The sequence below is a fragment of the Dendrobates tinctorius genome, unplaced genomic scaffold, assembly GCF_039654945.1.
Source record: "Dendrobates tinctorius isolate UK_male_01 unplaced genomic scaffold, ASM3965494v1 ptg000276l, whole genome shotgun sequence".
In the NCBI taxonomy this organism is placed as follows: domain Eukaryota; kingdom Metazoa; phylum Chordata; class Amphibia; order Anura; family Dendrobatidae; genus Dendrobates; species Dendrobates tinctorius.
In genome coordinates this window covers 2,253,000-2,272,008 of record NW_027361943.1, presented here as the reverse complement: position 1 = coordinate 2,272,008, position 19,009 = coordinate 2,253,000, and the positions used below count along the sequence as shown (strand labels likewise).

The following is a 19,009-nucleotide window of genomic DNA, read 5'->3' as shown; positions in this document are numbered from 1 at the left end:
GCTAGAAGCTAAACAGGAAGTCGCCTGTGCTAACCGATTTACTGCACAGGCTGATCTGATATTCTGCACACACAGGCAGATCTGATCTGCACACACAGGGCGATCTGATCTGCACACACAGGGCGATCAGATCTGCACACACAGGCCCACCAAAGATGTGTAGCAGACGTGATACAGAGAGGCTGATCGGCCTGGTTGAAGAGTGGCCCCAGCTGTGGCAGCCCACCCACCCTGGCTATGGTGATGAAAGACAGCGAAATATGGCTTGGAGGTCCATCGCCAGAAGTATGTTCCCGTCATTTGATCACGCTGGAGAAGATGGGCAGGCAAACATGGGTAAGAGTTATGTGATGTCATTTCTTCTATTTTCTTTTACTGTACCCTTTTTTGGATTAGGAGAGAGTGAGATTTCTTGTGTCACCATTGGCGTCTGTGACGCACTGAAACCGTGGTACCCAGCACCGGGCCGGGGTCTGCTTCACTGGGGGATGTGATGTGACCCGTGCTGTAGTCTCAGGGGATGCACAGTGCAAAGGGGATAACTACAGGGGACTGTAATAGGAGGACAATCAAGGCTAGTGATGCGTATTGGCACAGCAGGAAGGTAACGTGCGTGCTATTAGCTGGTAGCAGAGAAGCCCTGCACTCTCCCTGAAAAAATTGTTTAGTGCGCAAAGGCAGTCACCTAGGTGGACTGTGGTGCTTTCTGCGTCACCGCTCTGGGGTGAAGTGCGTGCTGTAACTTAGCAGAGAAGCAACGCACTCTCCCTGAAAAAATTGTTTAGTGCACACAAGCAGGCAGCGTGCGTGCTATTAGCTGGTGGGATAGATAGCAGCAACGCACTGGTCTGCCACAGAAACAATAACGCTGCAGGGGTAAATATGACCCCAATAATATCTGGTGGAATAAAAAAAGAAAATTTGCTCAGCTATGCTTCTGATTTCAGCTCTGATGGAAGCTGAGTGAGAAAGCTAAGCTCTGAGGATGGTGCTGTATGCACTGTAAGGCTGCTCCTGCCTTTCTCCCTGCCTACAGTCCTCTACAGTACTCCTCCGTCCTGGTAGTTCTGAAAAGAACTTTTGTGTTATATGTGAGGAATCTTGAGGTCCTACACTGACTAACAGTCCCTAGATCTGCTCTATGTCTCCAACTCGCCCTGCACTAGCTCAGATCGTCACAGGAATGTGCCCAAAATGGCGGGGGCAGGGTTTATATACAGCCTTGCCTGTGATACATGACATAGGCATCACGATGGACAGCAGCCAATCATAGTAGTGCTCTTCACAGTTTTCTCACCTAACAAACTAGGCTGTCTCTGAAAATTAACATATTCTGTATTCTGCAAGTCCCGAATACAGTATATAGGAGTCCTAGACTCGCTGCTGACAGCGGGACACAACATCGCTAAGAAACTAGGATTGCTTGTATTAAACTCTGAAAAATCTAGGATTGCCATTGATTTGCATTGGACTCGTTACTGTGCGAGTAATCGCTTGGAAACTCGCAGAGTACCGACTCCTGCGAGTGCCCTACTTCTCGCAGAGTAACGAGTCCTAATGAGTAGATTCGCCCATCCCTAATTGCAAGCTTTCGAGACTACTCAGGTCTCTTCATCAGGCATAGACTAATACAAAATCTGAAGAATCACATATTTATGCACAACACAACACAGCACAGAAAGAAATAATGCAATGGATAAGACAAGTGACATGACATGAAGCAGAAATATCATTATGGGAGAGTGATAGTAGTTGTGGCCATAAATATTAGAGCAGTTCATAAATAAGGAGTGTGAAAGTTTTATAGTCTGATTGGGGTCTGGTTCTGTGTCGTCTGATGCCCCTGTAAGGTCTGAGGGGCAAATTCCTTAATTGATGTAAAAAGACATAAATCCATGCGACACATTCATTCCTGCATTGAGGGTGTCAAAGATTGTCATAAGTTTATATTCCCAGACCCTTCGGTCTCTCTGAGATTTGAAATTACAGACCGCCAGTTGGATATTTAGTACAAATAATTAAGCACACCACATTAGATGTGATGCAGCTGAAAGTACCTGGCATCTTGTAGTCCTGATGTGAATTGGGGATCTTTATCTTGTCCGTGGTCATTATAAACGGACAGGCTTTACATTTTTTCTGGTTGCAAGGAAAGGTTCCTGCAGCTGTTGAGGAGGACAGAGAGCTTCTGACAATGATGCTTCTTAGATAGGAAATTATTCATGGAAAACACAGGGACTGATGCTAATTCTGTGGTGAAACTTATAAAATTCATCCTCACCCGCAAATACTTTGACTTTGACAACAGAATATATCTACAGGAGAAAGGCACAGCAATGAGAAGTAAAATGGCTCCACAGTATGCAAATCTCTTCATGGCCAAGCTTGAAAGTGACTTTTTGTCCTCATGTTCTATCAGGCCTCTGGCCTACAAACGCTACATTGATGATATTTTAATCATCTGGACAGAGTCTGAGCCCCAGCTTAACACATTCTATGAACAGTTTTATCAATTTCATCCCTCCATCAACCTTACACTCAACTACTCCAGCAAAAAAATTAACTTTTTGGACACCATCGTCAAGCTAGAGAACAATGAAAAAGAGACATCCCTGTATCAGAAGCCAATTGACCGTCCAACATACCTCAAATGGGACAGTTCCCATCCAAAACACATAAAAACCTCTATTGTCTATAGCCAAGCCATCAGATACAATCGTATATGTTCCAACCCCATGGATAGAGATGAACACCTTGGTCGCCTCAGAAAGACCTTTTTGACTCAGGGCTACCATCCAAGAACAATTCAAAACCAAATTACAAGAGCCACTAGAATATCAAGGAATCACCTGCTACATTACAAAGCTAAAGAAGAAAATAACCAGGTGCATCTAGCAGTCATCTACAATCCAAATCTGAAGGTGCTAAGGGAAGCTGCACGGAAATTACAACCTTTACTATAAAAGGATGCCTGATTACAATCCATTTTTCAAGGCCGACCACTACTGTGTTTTAGGCAGCCCCCTAATCTAAGATGCATCATTGTCAGAAGCTCCCTGTCCTCCCCAACAGCTGTAGGAACCAGAAAAAATGTAAAACCTGTCAATTTATAATGACCACAGACAAGATAAAGATCCCCAACTCACATCAGGACTACAAGATCCCAGGTACTTTCAGTTGCATCACATTTAATGTGGTGTACTTAATTATTTGTACTAAATGTCCAACTGGGGGTCTGTATGTAGGGGAGACAGGGCAAAAGCTTAGAACAAGGATGAATTCTCATTGCCACACAATAAGAGAAAAAAAATAGCTCTACCTGCGGCCAAACACTTTTGTATGCGAGATCACAGCACCATAGAAATTAAATTACTTGCTTTATAATAATAATCTTATAATAATCTTTATTTTTTATATAGCGCTAACATATTCCGCAGCGCTTTACAGTTTGCACACATTATCATCGCTGTCCCCGATGGGGCTCACAATCTAAATTCCCTATTAGTATGTCTTTAGAATGTGGGAGGAAACCGGAGTGCCCGGAGGAAACCCACGCAAACACGGGGAGAACATACAAACTCCTTGCAGATGTTGTCCTTGGTGGGATTCGAACCCAGGACCCCAGCGCTGCAAGGCTGCAGTGCTAACCACTGAGCCACCGTGCCGCCGCTTTGAAAGGTAATTTTAAATCTTAGAGAGACAGAAGGGTCTGGGAGTATAAACTGATGATGACCTTTGACACACTCAATGCAGGAATGAATGAGTCGCATGGATTTATGTCTTTTTACATCAATTAAGGAATTTGCCCCTCAGACCTTATGATGGCATCACACGACACAGAACCAGACCCCAATCATAGGACTATAAAGCATTCACACTCATTACCTATGAACTGCTCTAATATTTATGGCCACAACTACTTATCATTCCCCCATTATATTTCTGCTTCATGTCATCTCACTTGTCTTATCTAATGCATTTTTTCTGTGCTGTGTTGTGCATAAATATGTGATTCTTCAGATGTTGTATCAGTCTATTTCTGATGAAGAGACCTGAGTAGTCTCGAAAGCTTGCAATTTGTTACCATCTTTTCAGTTGGCCATTAAAAGGTATCAACCACTGAGGACTTTTAATTCTAAATATTATTCTCTCTACTGGCTAACATGGTACAAAGATATATATTTTTCCGGTTTCCTCAGGGGTAATGTTCCCAGATTCCACTGCTTCACTATTTTATTCAGTGATACTGACTGTGTAGCATGCTTCTCTTTAATTATTGGTTTGTTTCAGTGTGTAATTGGCTGATCCTGTAGTTATTTCTCTTGTTTTATGACTGATGACAGTGCACTCCCTGTACTCACCAGCAGTGCTTTGTCAGGTGGCTGAATAAGAAGGTGGCACTTGCTTGGAGAATACCAGCTACTTATGGACAAGTAGTTTGGCAAATATTGCTCTTCTGTAGATTTTCCATCAATGGCTATAACCTTTGACTTTGAAATAGAGAAAATGAATTCAGCATCATAAAAAAATTGGAAACCAATTACTTAATATATAGTTTGGCTTGTGTTGCCAACCAACACTAGTAGTGTGGCAACATATAGTCTTACCTCAAGCCAAACATACTGAGCTGCTTGTGGGATTGATGGTATCTGAAACTCAACTAAGCCATTTTGGGATACAAGCTCAATCGTAAATACATTGTCTTTCACGGTAAGTTCAGCTTTGATTCGCACGGTTACTCCATCAGCAGGACTTCCATCAGGATATGTAACTTCAACCTGAGAAACAGATGGCATTTTATTATTTTTTTTTTATTTATATGAATCTTTTTAGAATGCTATGCAATAACTTTTCATGTACTGATGTTTGGAGCAAAATAAGTAAAAAACAAATGGGTTGTCCATGCATAGGACAAAAGTCTGGACTCGATGTGACTGCGACTGCTCACTACTGAATTTTGACAGCATTCAGGGTGCATTCTGTCACAATTTCCTGGTATTTCCGATGCAAGCAGTCATGTGACCATATATGTGATTTGCAGTCACATGCCAAGTAGACACATTTGGCATTCACTCAATAGAAGTGAATTGGGAAAAGCCATATGAGACTAGTTGGCCTATGACAGCAAATATGCAAGTCACATACATATGGTTATATGACTGCTTTGGAAATACTAAGAATCATGATTCCCCAGTATTGTCAGTGTGAGCGAGTGGTAAGGTGACCACAAAGTATGCATTCGGCTTCTCTCAGTAGAAATGAACTGAGTGCAGGTATACAAATCACAAACATATGGTCTCATGACCACCCGCACTGGCAATACTAAGGAATTGCAACATCAGACTTTAGTCTCAAGCCTGGAAGACCCTTTAATTAAAATGCTGCATTTAGGCTAGTTTCACATTTGCGTATGGAGGAGCTGCGGAGGGCTGAGGACTTCCTCCGTGAAGCTCCACCCCCTGCCACGCCTCCTTCGGTCAGCTCCGCCTACGTCCGCATACTTCTGCATGCAGCCTGCGTACCCTATTTTTAACATTGGGTACGCAGGTCGTGCAGATATATGCGGATGCCTCCTCATGTGTTGTTTTGACGATGCAGCGACCACATCAAATTCCAACATATTGCGTTCGCCACATCGTCAAAACGACGCATGAGGAGGCATCCGCATACATCCGCACGACCTGCGTACCCAATGTTAAAGATAGGGTATGCAGGCCGCATGCAGAAGTATGTGGACGTAGGCGGAGCTGACCGAAGGAGGCGTGACAGGGGGCAGAGCTTCACTGAGGACGTCCGCAGCCCTCCGCAGCTCCTCCATACGCAAATGTGAAACCAGCCTTACATATACAGATATGACATCAATAGCTAAACCTTGTCTTATTCTTATAACTTACTTTTCCTTGGTAAGGGAGGCCCGGTTTAAACTGTTTGCGTGTATCTTTGGTATATTTGATATCAATCAGCTGCTTCTGAACTGGAGTGGTGTCATCAAAAGTGACCTGTTTACTCCCATCAACAGCAGTTACAGTGGCCCAAATATTCACAGTTCCACGGAAATGCTCTGAAAAGTCATTTGGCATCATATCCCTGGCACAGATGTCGAATGTTGCCGAACCATAAATCTGAATTTTTGGAAAATATAGTGTTAACATGTACAATGATATTTATAGAAAAAAAATAAATTATTTCAGCTGCTAAATGTTTTTTTAAATATTGTAAGCATTTAAAAATTTCTGACAGCTCAGATTTAACAATTTTATGCAAAGTTTGAACATTGAGGAACATGATATTTACATATAGCGGGTGAAATAACTATTGAAGAACACGTCACCCAATTTTCTCAATAAATATATTTCTAAAGGTTCTATTGTCATGAAATTCTCACCTGACGTTGATAACAACCAATCCAATGCACACAGGCAAAGAAACCATACCATAGATGCCCATAAATTAAGTTATGTGTAATAATGACAAATGACACAGTGGAAAAACTATTGAACGTGCTTTCTGAAATTTATATTTACTTTAAAATATTTTTAATACTTTGTACAAAAGGTCTACCAAAGAAGTATGCACAGTAGGGTATCAGAAGACAGTTTACAGAAAGTGAAAAAGCCTTTTAAAGTATTTTTTTATTGAACATTATTAAAACACCGAACAATACTTAGTGCCTCAAAAACATGTACATTACAAACTCCAATAGATTAACCCGTAAGGGGCCTTATGCCTCTAATAATGTCTAAATAGCTGCTGAAGTAGTACCACACTAAACAAGACTGTGGACTTGTACCTAAATGAGAACAACACAGCGAAAAAGGGGTAGCGATGTGGTCAGAATCTCGAGGCGGGTGGGGAGAACGCTCTCCTAAACTATAACCCTTTGACCCCTGACGAAGTCAGACTCCGAAACATGCGTCGGGGTGGATGTATCCAGGGGTATCTACATTCATATTGACACTCAGGTAATGTAATACTTTTCCTATTACATATACACATTGGTTTATATGCAGTCTTCTTATATCACTTGGTTAAATATAAACTAAACTATCCGCATATACAGTTCTGGCAAAAATTAAGAGACCACTGCAAAATTTTCAGTTTGTCTGATTTTTCTCTTTATAGGTATATTTTTGAGTAAAATGTGTATTGCTCTTTTATTCTATAAACTACTGACAAAATGTCTTCGAATTTCGAAGCACTAAATTTTGTATTTATTTTCAGAAAATGAGAAAAGGTCAAAATAACAAAAAAATGCAATTTAGAAACAACAATACTAATGTTTTAACTCAGGAAGAGTTCAGAAATCAATATTTTGTGGAATTACCATGATTTTTAACCACAGTTTTCATGCGTCTTGGCATGTTTTACACCAGTCTTTCACGCTGCTTTTGGGTGACCTTATGCCACTTCTGGTACAAAAATTTAAGCAGTTCTTCTTTGTTTGATGGCTTTTGAATATCCATCTTCCTCTTGATTACATTGCAGAGGTTTTCAATGGGGTTCAGGTCTGGAGATTGGGCTAGTCATGACAAGGATTTGATGTGGTGGTCCTTCATCCACACATTGATTGACCTAGCTGTGTGGCATGGTGCATTGTCCTGCTGGAAAAAAAACAGTTCTCAGAGTTGGGGAACATAGCCTGAGCAGAAGGAATCAACTGTTTTTCCAGGATAACCTTGTATGTGGCTTGATTCATACATCCTTGGCAAGATTAACCTGCCCAATTCCAGCCTTGCTGAAGCATCCCCAGATCATCACCAATCCTCCACCAAATTTCACAGTGGGTGCAAGACACTGTGGCTTGTACGCCTCTCCAGGTCTCCATCTAACCATTAGACGACCAGGCTGAAAATTAGACTCATCGGAAAAGATTACATTACTACAGTCCTCTATGGCTCAATCCTTATGGTCTTTGGCAAACTTCTGCCTGGCTCTCCTTTGCTTCTCATTTATGAAAAGCTTTTTCCTAGCTTTACATAACTTGAGCCCTGTGTAATATCTTTCAGCTCCTGTTTAACAGGAGCCTACAATCTCAGAGAATACCAGTGCTCTGGAAGAACACCTGCCTGGTGCCGGCTCCCAAGATCACCTTACCAACTTCCCTACATGACTGTTGTCCAGTGGCCTTAACATCGCATGCTATGAAGTCGTTGGAAAGAATAGTATTTACCTACTTGCGCCCAAGGTTGAGGGCCTACACTGATCCCCTGCAGTTTGCGTACCAGCAGAGATTGGGTGTGGATGATGCTGTAGTGTCTCTGCTACATACAACACATTCATTCTTGGACAATGATGGAACTGCAGTGCGCGCCATGTTCTTTGACTTCTCTAATGCTTTCAATACCTTACAGCCTCTCTTATTACAAAATAAGTTGACTGATATGACAGTGGATGAGGGGATGGTGAGCTGGATAAGCGACTACCTGACAGACAGGCCGCAGTTTGTAACGATGGTTGTGGTCTCAGATGACTCAGTGATTGTAGGGGGCATTGTGGGGGACTGGGGTGAGGAGGAATATAGAAGGGTGGTTTCTGACTTTGTGGATTGGTGTCAGACTAACTGTCTAGAACTAAATGTAAAGAAAACCAAGGAGATGGTGGTGAGTTATAGAAGGAAAAAAGATGACTACTTACCAATCACTATTTCTGGCCAGGAGGTGGAGATGGTAGAGGCCTACAAATATTTGGGGGTCTACCTTGACAGCAAACTTGATTGGAGGTGTCATACAGAGAAGATTCACAAGAAGGGAATGAGTAGACTGTACTTTCTGCGGAAGCTCAGGTTGTTCAATGTGTGCAGTAAAATGCTGGATATGTTCTACCAGTCCGTTGTAGCAAGCGCCATCTTTTTTACTATCATTTGCTGGGGCAGCAGTGTGCGAGTAGCTGACGCCAATAAGCTCAACAAACTTATCAAGAAGGCAAGCGCGGCTGTTGGCCTCCATCTTGACTCTTTTGAAGAGGTAGTGGAAGATAGGATTCAAAAGAAGTGCAGGGCTATAATGAACAATAATACACATCCAATATACGGGCTGTTCTTGAATCAGAAGAGCACATTCGGCAGCCGTGTAATCCTACTAAGGTGCAAGAAGGAGAAATTCAGGAAATCGTTTGTGCCTACTGCTATGGGGATGTATAACAATTCACTAAGGGTGAAAGATGGCTATGACCTAGGGCCGGCGCACTAATGTAAAGGTTCAGAGACTTGTGTACCTTTGTTTGTGGCGTATTGTGGTTAGTCATGTGCAGGATCTGTGTCTAGTAATTACTCTATGTAATGCTGTTTGTAATGTAATGTAGTAATGCTGTTCAAAATGTTTTGTTTGTAATGCTGTTGTAACGCTGCTGTGATACCATAATTTCCCTCAGGATCAATAAGGTGTATCGTGTAGCCTGTTACAAACTGTTCTTGCCGTGCACTTCATCCCAGCTGCTATTTGCCATTCCTTTTGTAGGTCACTTGATGTCATACTGCGGTTGCTGAGTATCATTCAAATAAGATGACGGTCATCCCGGTCTGTAGCTTTGTTGTCCCCAATGTCTGCTGCTTGACCTTGTTGTATTGAACTACTGTCTTAGAAATTTTAAGGATGGAGGCAGCATGATGCTCACTGTATTCCTCTGCTAGTAAAGCCAGAATTGAGCCCTTCTTTTCCTCACTCAAGACTTTTCTTTTCAACTCCTTTGGCATGGTTAAAAGTTATTTTTCATTCCTATTACTTTTGGGATATTACTAGCACTTGTTTTGCCATCCAGCTTGTCCTATTGCAAGAGGATTGTGAAAACCACAGCAGGGTTTTTTATACAGTCATATGTAAAAGTTTGGGCACCCCTATTAATGTTAACCTTTTTTCTTTATAACAATTTTGGTTTTTGCAACAGGTATTTCAGTTTCATATATCTAATAACTGATGGACTCAGTTATATTTCTGGATTCAAATGAGGTTTATTGTACTAACAGAAAATGTGCAATCTGCATTTAAACTAAATTTGACCGGTGCAAAAGTATGGGCACCCTTATCATTTTCTTGATTTGAACACTCCTAACTACTTTTTACTGACTTCCTGAAGCACTAAATTGGTTTTGTAACCTCATTGAGCTTTGAACTTCATAGCCAGGTGTATCAAATCATGAGAAAAGGTATTTAAAGTGGCCACTTGCAAGTAGTTCTCCTATTTGATTCTCCTATGAAGAGTGGCATCATGGGCTCCTCAAAACAACTCTCAAATGATCTGAAAACAAAGATTATTCAACATAGCTTTTCAGGGGAAGGATACAAAAAGTTGTCTCAGAGATTTCACCTGTCAGTCTCCACTGTGAGGAACATAGTAAGGAAATGGAAGAACACAGGTACAGTTCTTGTTAAGCCCAGAAGTGGCAGGCCAAGAAAAATATCAGAAAGGCAGAGAAGAAGAATAGTGAGAACAGTCAAGGACAATCCACAGACCACCTCCAAAGACCGGCAGCATCATCTTGCTGCAGATGGTGTCACTGTGCATCGGTCAACAATACAGCGCACTTTGCACAAGGAGAAGCTGTATGGGAGAGTGATGCGAAAGAAGCCGTTTCTGCAAGCACGCCACAAACAGAGTCGCCTGAGGTATGCAAAAGCACATTTGGACAAGCCAGTTACATTTTGGAAGAAGGTCCTGTGAACTGATGAAACAAAGATTGAGTTGTTTGGTCATACAAAAAGGCGTTATGCATGCGCTGTATTGTTGACCGGTGCACAGTGACACCATCTGCAGCAAGATGATGCTGCAGGTCTTTGGAGGTGGTCTGTGGATTGTCCTTGACTGTTCTCACCATTCTTCTTCTCGGCCTTTCTGATATTTTTCTTGGCCTGCCACTTCTGGGCTTAACAAGAACTGTACCTGTGTTCTTCCATTTCCTTACTATGTTCCTCACAGTGGAAAATAACAGGTTAAATCTCTGAGACAACTTTTTGTATCCTTCCCCTGAAAAGCTATGTTGAATAATCTTTGTTTTCAGATCATTTGAGAGTTGTTTTGAGGAGCCCATGATGCCACTCTTCATAGGAGAATCAAATAGGAGAACTACTTGCAAGTGGCCATTTTAAATACCTTTTCTCATGATTTGATACACCTGGCTATGAAGTTCAAAGCTCAATGAGGTTACAAAACCAATTTAGTGCTTCAGGAAGTCAGTAAAAAGTAGTTAGGAGTGTTCAAATCAAGAAAATGATAAGGGTGCCCATACTTTTGCACGGTCAAATTTAGTTTAAATGCAGATTGCACATTTTCTGTTAGTACAATAAACCTCATTTGAATCCAGAAATATAACTGAGTCCATCAGTTATTAGATATATGAAACTGAAATACCTGTTGCAAAAAACAAAATTGTTATAAAGAAAAAAGGTTAACATTAATAGGGGTGCCCAAACTTTTACATATGACTGTACTTTCCTTGGTTAAATTTGGTTCAGGTGATCACCTGATCAGAAGTACATTAAGTAGGATGCGATGTACTCTGGTTGGAATTCAACTGACAATGGAATGGAATGACTGTCAGACATATCGAGAAGCTGATTTTTATAAAACTGTGCAGTGCTCTCTTAATTTTTACTAGAGCTATATATGCCCCATTAACTTATTACCTGCTTCATGTACATGCACTTTCATTTAATTTCTACCTCTACTTACCTGTGTTGTAATATACAAAATGTAATTAGATACTTGCTATACCGTGTGCTTGCATTTCTCCATCCAGGCATTTGAATCAAATTATCACTGGTATACACTTATGCACTTTATGCTAATATTTTGTACTACAACTTTTTTATCTGTACTTTCATTTGCCTTATCACTGTAATTCACTGTAATTGCATTTCCATGAGTTCAATGCATATTTATCTACTAGATGGTGGCCCAATTCTAAAGCATCGGGTATTCTAGAATATGTACTATATGTAGTTTATTTAAAGGGAATCTGTCACCCCATTTTTGCCCCATAAGCTGGGGCCACCGCCATGATGGGCTTATCTACAGCATTCTGTAATGCTGTAGATAAGCCCCCGATGAAACCTGAAAAATAAGAAAAACACGTCAGATTGTACTCACCGGGGGTGGGTACGGTGGGTGTCGCGGTCCGGTCCGGCGCCTCCCATCTTCATACAATGATGTCCTCCTCCTTGCTTCTCCCTCGGCTCCTGCACACACGTTCTTTATCTGCCATGTTGAGGGCAAAGGAAAGTACTGCAGTGCGCAGGCGCCGGGTCAGAGAGGTCCAGCGCCTTGTCACTGCAGTACTCTGCTCTGCCCTCAACAGGGCTGATAAAGTACGCGTGCACAGGAGCTGAGGGAGAAGCAAGGAGGAGCACGTCATCATATGAAGATGGGAGGTGCCGGACGGGATGGCGACACCCATAGGATCGGACGGAACGCCGGGGTGAGTATAATCTAATTCTTTTTTCTTATCTTTCATGTTTCATTGGGGGCTTATCTACAGCATTACAGAATGCTGTAGATAAGCCCCTGATGGCACTGGCTGCAGCCAAAAGTGGGGTTAAAGATTCTCCTTAAATTCTGTGCCAATATCGCTGATTGCGGCAAATCCGTGAGGCAGGAGATGACCCGCAGCAACCGTAGGGAGATCAGCGGCTAGCGCTGCAGATCTCCCGATGGTAGCAGTGGCGTGCGTTGTTTGAATTCCGTGCCAATTCGCAGCCGGACAGCGCCTGTCGCTGATTGGTAGCGGCCGGCCGGGCACGACCAATCAGCGACACAGGATTTCCGTTACAAACAGACAGACAGAATTAGATGATTATATAGTAGATATTTTAGCACATAGGTGTCCCTGTTTATTACATCCGCTTTTCATCTGGCTATTAATTCCCACCCTTTCCAAATTTTAATTGTTATATACTTAATAAAGCTATACCTTTTATAGACTCCTGCATTCAGTCTGTGTTTTCTTCTTCATATATTTAAACCTTAACTCTGCCTATGCCGCGGAGGTTGGTACCGTAAGATCGACAATGGTGCCCCCACTCCTTGTCGGCTGTAGAGTAGTCAGAACACCATGGATTAGTGGTGTCTCTAATGAGAGAAACAACTCTAATCATTCAATGCTGTCACCATTCCATAACTGACACAAGATGTCAAGCAGATAGTCAATAAATATTATACTAAACAAATCATATGTACTAGCACTGAAGGATAGCCATAGTCTAGTCCACCACCAAAAGAATGGTGCTGTAGATGTGAAGAACCATAGTCAGGGGGAGGGGGTGGAAGATTTTTCCCTAGACTTAACCGCTACCTATGACGCAGAGGTTGGTACCCTAGAGACACAAAAATGGCACCCCCTCTCCTCAACGGCTATTCTTAATACTCTCTACTCTCTCTATAGCACACAATACACAATGATGCTACTATTTAAAGTGTCATACAAAGGAAAAATGTTGACCTCATAAAAAGTACATGCTCACCCAGCGTCTTACTTATGGTTTTGTAGCCCATTCCAGCTTTTTGCAGGTCTATGATCTTGTCCCTGACATCCTTAGAAAGCTCTTTGGTCTTGCCCATGTTGTAGAGGTTAGAGTCTGACTGATTAATTGAGTTTGTGGACAGGAGTCTTTTATAAAGGTGACTATGTAAGACAGCTGTCTTTAATGCAGGTAATGAGTTGATTAGGAGCGTTTAACTGGTCTGTAGGAGCCAGAACACTTAATGGTTGGTAGGGGATCAAATACTTATTGCTCACTGTAAAATGCAAATAAATTTATATAATTTATACAATGTGATTTTCTGGATTTTATTTTTGATATTCTATCTCTCAATGTTAAAATTAACCTACTCTTAAAATTATAGACTGTTCATATCTTTGTCAGTGGGCAAACTTACAAAATCAGCAAGGGATCAAATACTTATTTCCTTCACTTTATATAGAGAGATGATGGTAACAAATGTACATATATTCTTGGAGAATAAGTTACAGTCGAATAGCCTAATATGTATTATTATTATTTATTATTATAGCACCATTTATTCCATGGAACTTTACATGTGAGGAAGGGTGTACATAATAAAAAACAAGCACAGTAATCTTAAACAATACAAGTCACGACTGGTACAGGAGGAGAGAGGGCCCTGTCCGCGAGGGCTCACAATGTATTAATACAAGTATGTCCATATGTGTCAACAATCAAATACAGGTCAAAATCTTATTGTGATAAAGAACAATAAACAACATTTGTGAGCAAAGAACACTACCAAAAAATTTGCCATCAGACACCGAAAAACTCTAAAGGCAACCGCCAAAATGATACAGTCATTGCCTGATAGACAGAATCACCTTTAACCCCTTAACGACCACTGATACGCCTTTTAAAGGCGGCAGTTAAGAGTACTTATTCCTCAGCGCCGATTTTATCGGCGCTGAGAAATAAGGTTATAGCGCCCCCCCAGCATCTGAAAATCTCCAGGGTCTTGGTCTTAGGGTATTCAAGTTGGTTTTTACAGGCCCCAGTGTTGCGATCGTCGTTATTCACTGAATAACGGCCACCGCAAAAAAAGTCAGATTTCCCATTTATTTCTCTCTCCTCTGAAATAATCTAGCACATCAGAGGAGAGAGAAATGGGGTCTCCCGAGCACCCTCCCCGGTACTTCCAGTGTCCCCGGTTCCTCCGGCTCTGTCTCTCGGTCCTCGGCATCTTCTTCTGGGAAGAAAATGGTGGGCGCATGCTCAGTGCGCCCGCCGTGATCTGCCGTTCCGCACCTGGCAACAATAGGAGATTTCTCCTATTTGTTCATTTTGATCACTGTGATAGACCCTATCAGAGTGATCAGAATAAAAAAATAGTAAATCAAACCACCCTTTACCCCTTAGTTAGGTAATAATAATAAAATAAAAAGTGTATTTATTTCCATCTTTCCATTAGGATTTGGGTTAGGATTAGAGCTAGGGTTAGAGTTGGGGCTAGGGTTAGGGTGGAGGTAGAGTTAGGGTTTGGCTAGGGTTAGGGTTGGGGCTAGGGTTAGGGTTATGATGGGGTTACGGTTGTGGTGTTGGGGTTACTGTTTTCATGTTGGGGTAATTGTTGTGTTGGGGTTAGGGTTGTCTTGGGGTTACGGGCTATGGTTGGGGTGTTAGGGTGGTGTTAGCGCTGGGATTAGGGCTGTGGTTAGGGTTGAGATTAGGTTTAGGGTTAGGGATGAGATTAGGGTCAGGAGTAGGGCTGTGTTACGGTTGGAGCTAGAATTGGGGGGTTTCCACAGTTCAGGTACATCAGAGGGTGGCCAAACTCGACACGACACCCGCCATTGATTCCAGCCAATTTTGGGTTCAAAAAATTCAAACGGTGCTTCCTCCCTTCTGAGCCCTACCATACACACAAACAGTGGTTGTTCCCCACATATGAGGAATTGGTGTACTCAGGAGAAATTGCACAACACATTTTGTGGTCCATTTTCTCTTGTTACCCTTGTGAAAATAAAAAAGTTTGGGTCTAAAATAAATATTTTGTGAAAAAAGTGTAATGTTCATTTTTTCCTTCCACATTACTTTAGTTTTCGTGAAGCACCTCAAGGGTTAATAAAATTCTTGAATGTGGTTTTGACCACCTTGAGGTGTGCAGTTTTTAGAATGGTGTCACTTTGGGGTATTTGCTGTCATATTGACACCCCAAACTCACTTGAAATGTGAGGTGGTCTCTAAAAAAAATGGTTTTGTAAATTTTGTTGGAAAAATGAGAAATCGCTGGTTAACTTTTAAGCCTTATAACATCCTAACAAAAATATTATGTTTCCAAAATTGTGCCGATGTAAATTAGACATGTGGGAAATGTTATTTATTAACTATTTTGCGTGATATGACTCTCTGATTTAAGGGCACAAAAATTAAAAGTTTGAAAATTGCAAAATTTTCAAAATTTTTGCTAAACTGTTTTTTTTAAATAAATTCAAGTAATATTGAAGAAATTTTACTACTAACATGAAGTACCAACACGAAAAAACAATGTCAGAATCAGTGGGATACATTGAAGCTTCCGAAGCTATAACTTCATAAAGTGACAGAAGTCAGAATTTTAAAAATTGGCCTGATCACTAAGTACAAAATTGGCTCTGTCACTAAGGGGTTAATATTCTGTGTATTTTTGGTGATAGGAATCACCAAATATTACCATCATCATATAAAGTTTGTTCATACAAAATTATAATATGTGAACATGTTGTACTTATCTATGCACATCATTGTGCCTCAACGCGCTTCCCCTTGTTTGATTAGAGGTTCATCAGGAGGTAGATAGGAAGGATTTAACAACAGCGATGTGTTTATCCCAGTCTGGAGCGCTCTTTGCATAAAATACTTTATTGGTGATGGCAGATTTAAAATGCCTCCTGTACAGAGAAACTAGTCAAGTGCATTGCTCAGGGGTGATTTTGGCCCATTTTTCCACACACACTCTTCAAATCCTGAAGGTTCGTGGGCTCCTTCTATGAACTTTGAGCTTTAGTTCCTTCCATACATTTTCTATTGGATTCAAGTCAGGTGATTGGGTTGGCCATTCTAGCAGCTTTCTTTTCTTTTCTGAAGACAGTGTGAAGAGGTGGCACAGCATGAAAAGGAGGGGGCAGTGTGGAGACCATGTAACATAAGAGGGACAGTGTGGGGTCATATTTTGCGCAGAGAATTTAGTGAGGGGCAATTATTTATTAAGGCGCTCAGTGAAGGGCAGATATTTTTATTTAGGAGCATTATAATGACATTGCTATCTTTAAGGGCATTGTGTTGGGATGTGCTGCAGAAGGCCGGAAAAGATGGAAGTCTGCAGAAATGGCTGTGGATGAGAAATCTCATTGAGTCTGGACAAGATGAAGAAGGAAAGAAAGAGAAAGACTCCAGATACAACGTCATCTATAACGTACCTAGATGTAAATGTTTTTTTTTGCGATACTGACTAATTCTCATATTTTTATTATGCTAGGAATATTACATGGGGTTGTCAAGTTTGTGAAGCATCTGCAGTCATTCTGTGTGACTGCAGACTTCTGAATTCTCTCAGTGCGCACTGCACACTGTCAGGATTCTCTGGTGCCGGCGATTTGCATACATGTGGTCACATGCTGACTAGACACATGTGGCCTCACTAAATGAAAATGGATTGAGCAAGCCCAGGCACATCTAATCATAATGTGGCCAGAAGTATACAAATCGTACACTTGCGCAACAGAGAATCCTAAAAGTGTGCAGTGGATGCGCTGTGAGAATTCAGAAGCCTGCAGCCACCTATAGTGACTGCAGACATTAATCTCAAACTTGGACACTTTCTTTAATTATAAAATGAAGCCCTGCAGCCAATCCTAACAGACTGAAATATACTCACTGTGAGGATTCAGCTCTGCTTGCTGGTTCCAGCAGTCAAGCAGTGATCACATCGCATATGTGCTTGGGGGGGGGGGATGGTGCTAAACTGAATTCTTATCCTGGGAGCCAGAAAACCTAGATACACCTCTGCTTATTTCTTTCTTTGAAACAATTGTATGTGCTGATTCTGGGTCTTCCTGTAGCTCTCCACAAGCGGTTCTTGGTTCTTGGACAATTCTTATAATTCTTTTCACTCCTCTGTCTGAAATCTTGTGGAAGCACCTGGTCGTGGCTGGTTTCTGATGAAATAATTGTTATGCATGTGGTTGTGAAACCACTACAATGTCTGTAGTGCTGGTGTCCCTGCACGTTGCTCCTCTCCCCCAGCAGGGATGCCTACTCACTCACCAGCGTGGTCCCCGTCCCGCTCCTTCTCCTTCCTCGTCCGCTGCTGCCCGGTTTATGCGCACAGCGTACACATCCCCAGGCATTGTGCTTAGGGCGCTCGCACCATCCTAAAGTGTTCCCAGCCAATAGCTGGGAGACACTTACATTTTAGTTCACCAACATGCTTACTAGTTCTCAGGCCCCTGTCCGCTAGTTCTGCTACTGTGTGTCTGTTCCTAACCTCCTTGCTAGTACCTGCCTTTTTAGTCTGTATTTCAGTCGCAACCTGCCTACACCTGTCGTACCAATCTGTTTACCACCTAGATCCATCTTTACCTGCTGTGCCAATCTGTATATCAGCCGGTCCCGCCTGCACCAGCCATGCCAGTCTTTATATCAGCTGAACCTGCCTGCACCATTTGTGCCAATGTGTATATCAGCCAGACCCACCTGCACCTACTGTACCAATCTGTATATCAGCTGTTCTCTCCTACTGGCCTGTTTCAGCTACCTGTTCCTTGGGGGTCAGCTGCCGTGCATCCGTGGTGTGTCCTGGAGTAGCACCTGGTGTTCGTCTGCAGCCATACCTAACCCCAGCATCAGGGGCTCTAGTGAAAAGTCAGGTGTTCACTTAGTCATGCTGTTAAGGGGAATGCGACAGAGCAGGAAGAGACACCAGGCCAATAAACCATCCAACGAGATTTATTGGAACAGGGAATTGGGGCAGCACAAATGAAGGTAATGCTGCAGCGTCCGTAATGAGTCCACAATGAGTCCACAATGCATCCACAATGAGTTCACAATGTGCCCACAATGAGTCCACACAAAGGAAGCCGATCCGGGGTGCCAACCAGTAATCCGATGGCAGGGAAATATAGAAATAGTCCTTGGATGAGTTCAATGGATCCAGCAGATGAGGGATACAACACAGTCCCATGTGGCAGCTTCTAACAATACACATGGTCACCGGGATCTCGCCTCAGCCTACGATCCCTGCCCTTTGCAGGTCACCACATAACTGACTCGGCCAAGAACATGAGTCTATTGTCCTGTGTCCTGGGATTAGCCCATTGATGGGGGAGGATCACACCAATGCTTAACATGTGGCTACATTGAGACGTTAGAAAGTCTACCTTTACCAAATCTGAGGAAAACCGCTGGGCTATCAGTTCAAAGTGCAGTGAGCACTGGTTCATAAAACTTAGGCATTGATTCAGATCTCCATCAAAAAGTTGTGGTGCAGACAGATGGGGCCTAGGACTTGAAGCATGATTTGAGGATTGCATGGTCAC

General features: G+C 42.1%; 1 protein-coding gene across 1 annotated transcript in view; it reads right to left on the bottom strand.

Annotated features, from left to right (window-relative positions):
* CPAMD8 (C3 and PZP like alpha-2-macroglobulin domain containing 8) overlaps positions 1 to 19,009 on the bottom strand; it is a 357,262-nt gene that overhangs the window by 208,938 nt on the left and 129,315 nt on the right. The window contains exons 11-13 of the mRNA XM_073559839.1: positions 5,895 to 6,122; positions 4,608 to 4,778; positions 4,362 to 4,490 (exon numbers count right to left, since the gene is read on the bottom strand). Coding sequence (XP_073415940.1) covers positions 4,362 to 4,490; positions 4,608 to 4,778; positions 5,895 to 6,122 — 528 coding nt within the window. The remainder of the gene's footprint in view (positions 1 to 4,361; positions 4,491 to 4,607; positions 4,779 to 5,894; positions 6,123 to 19,009) is intronic.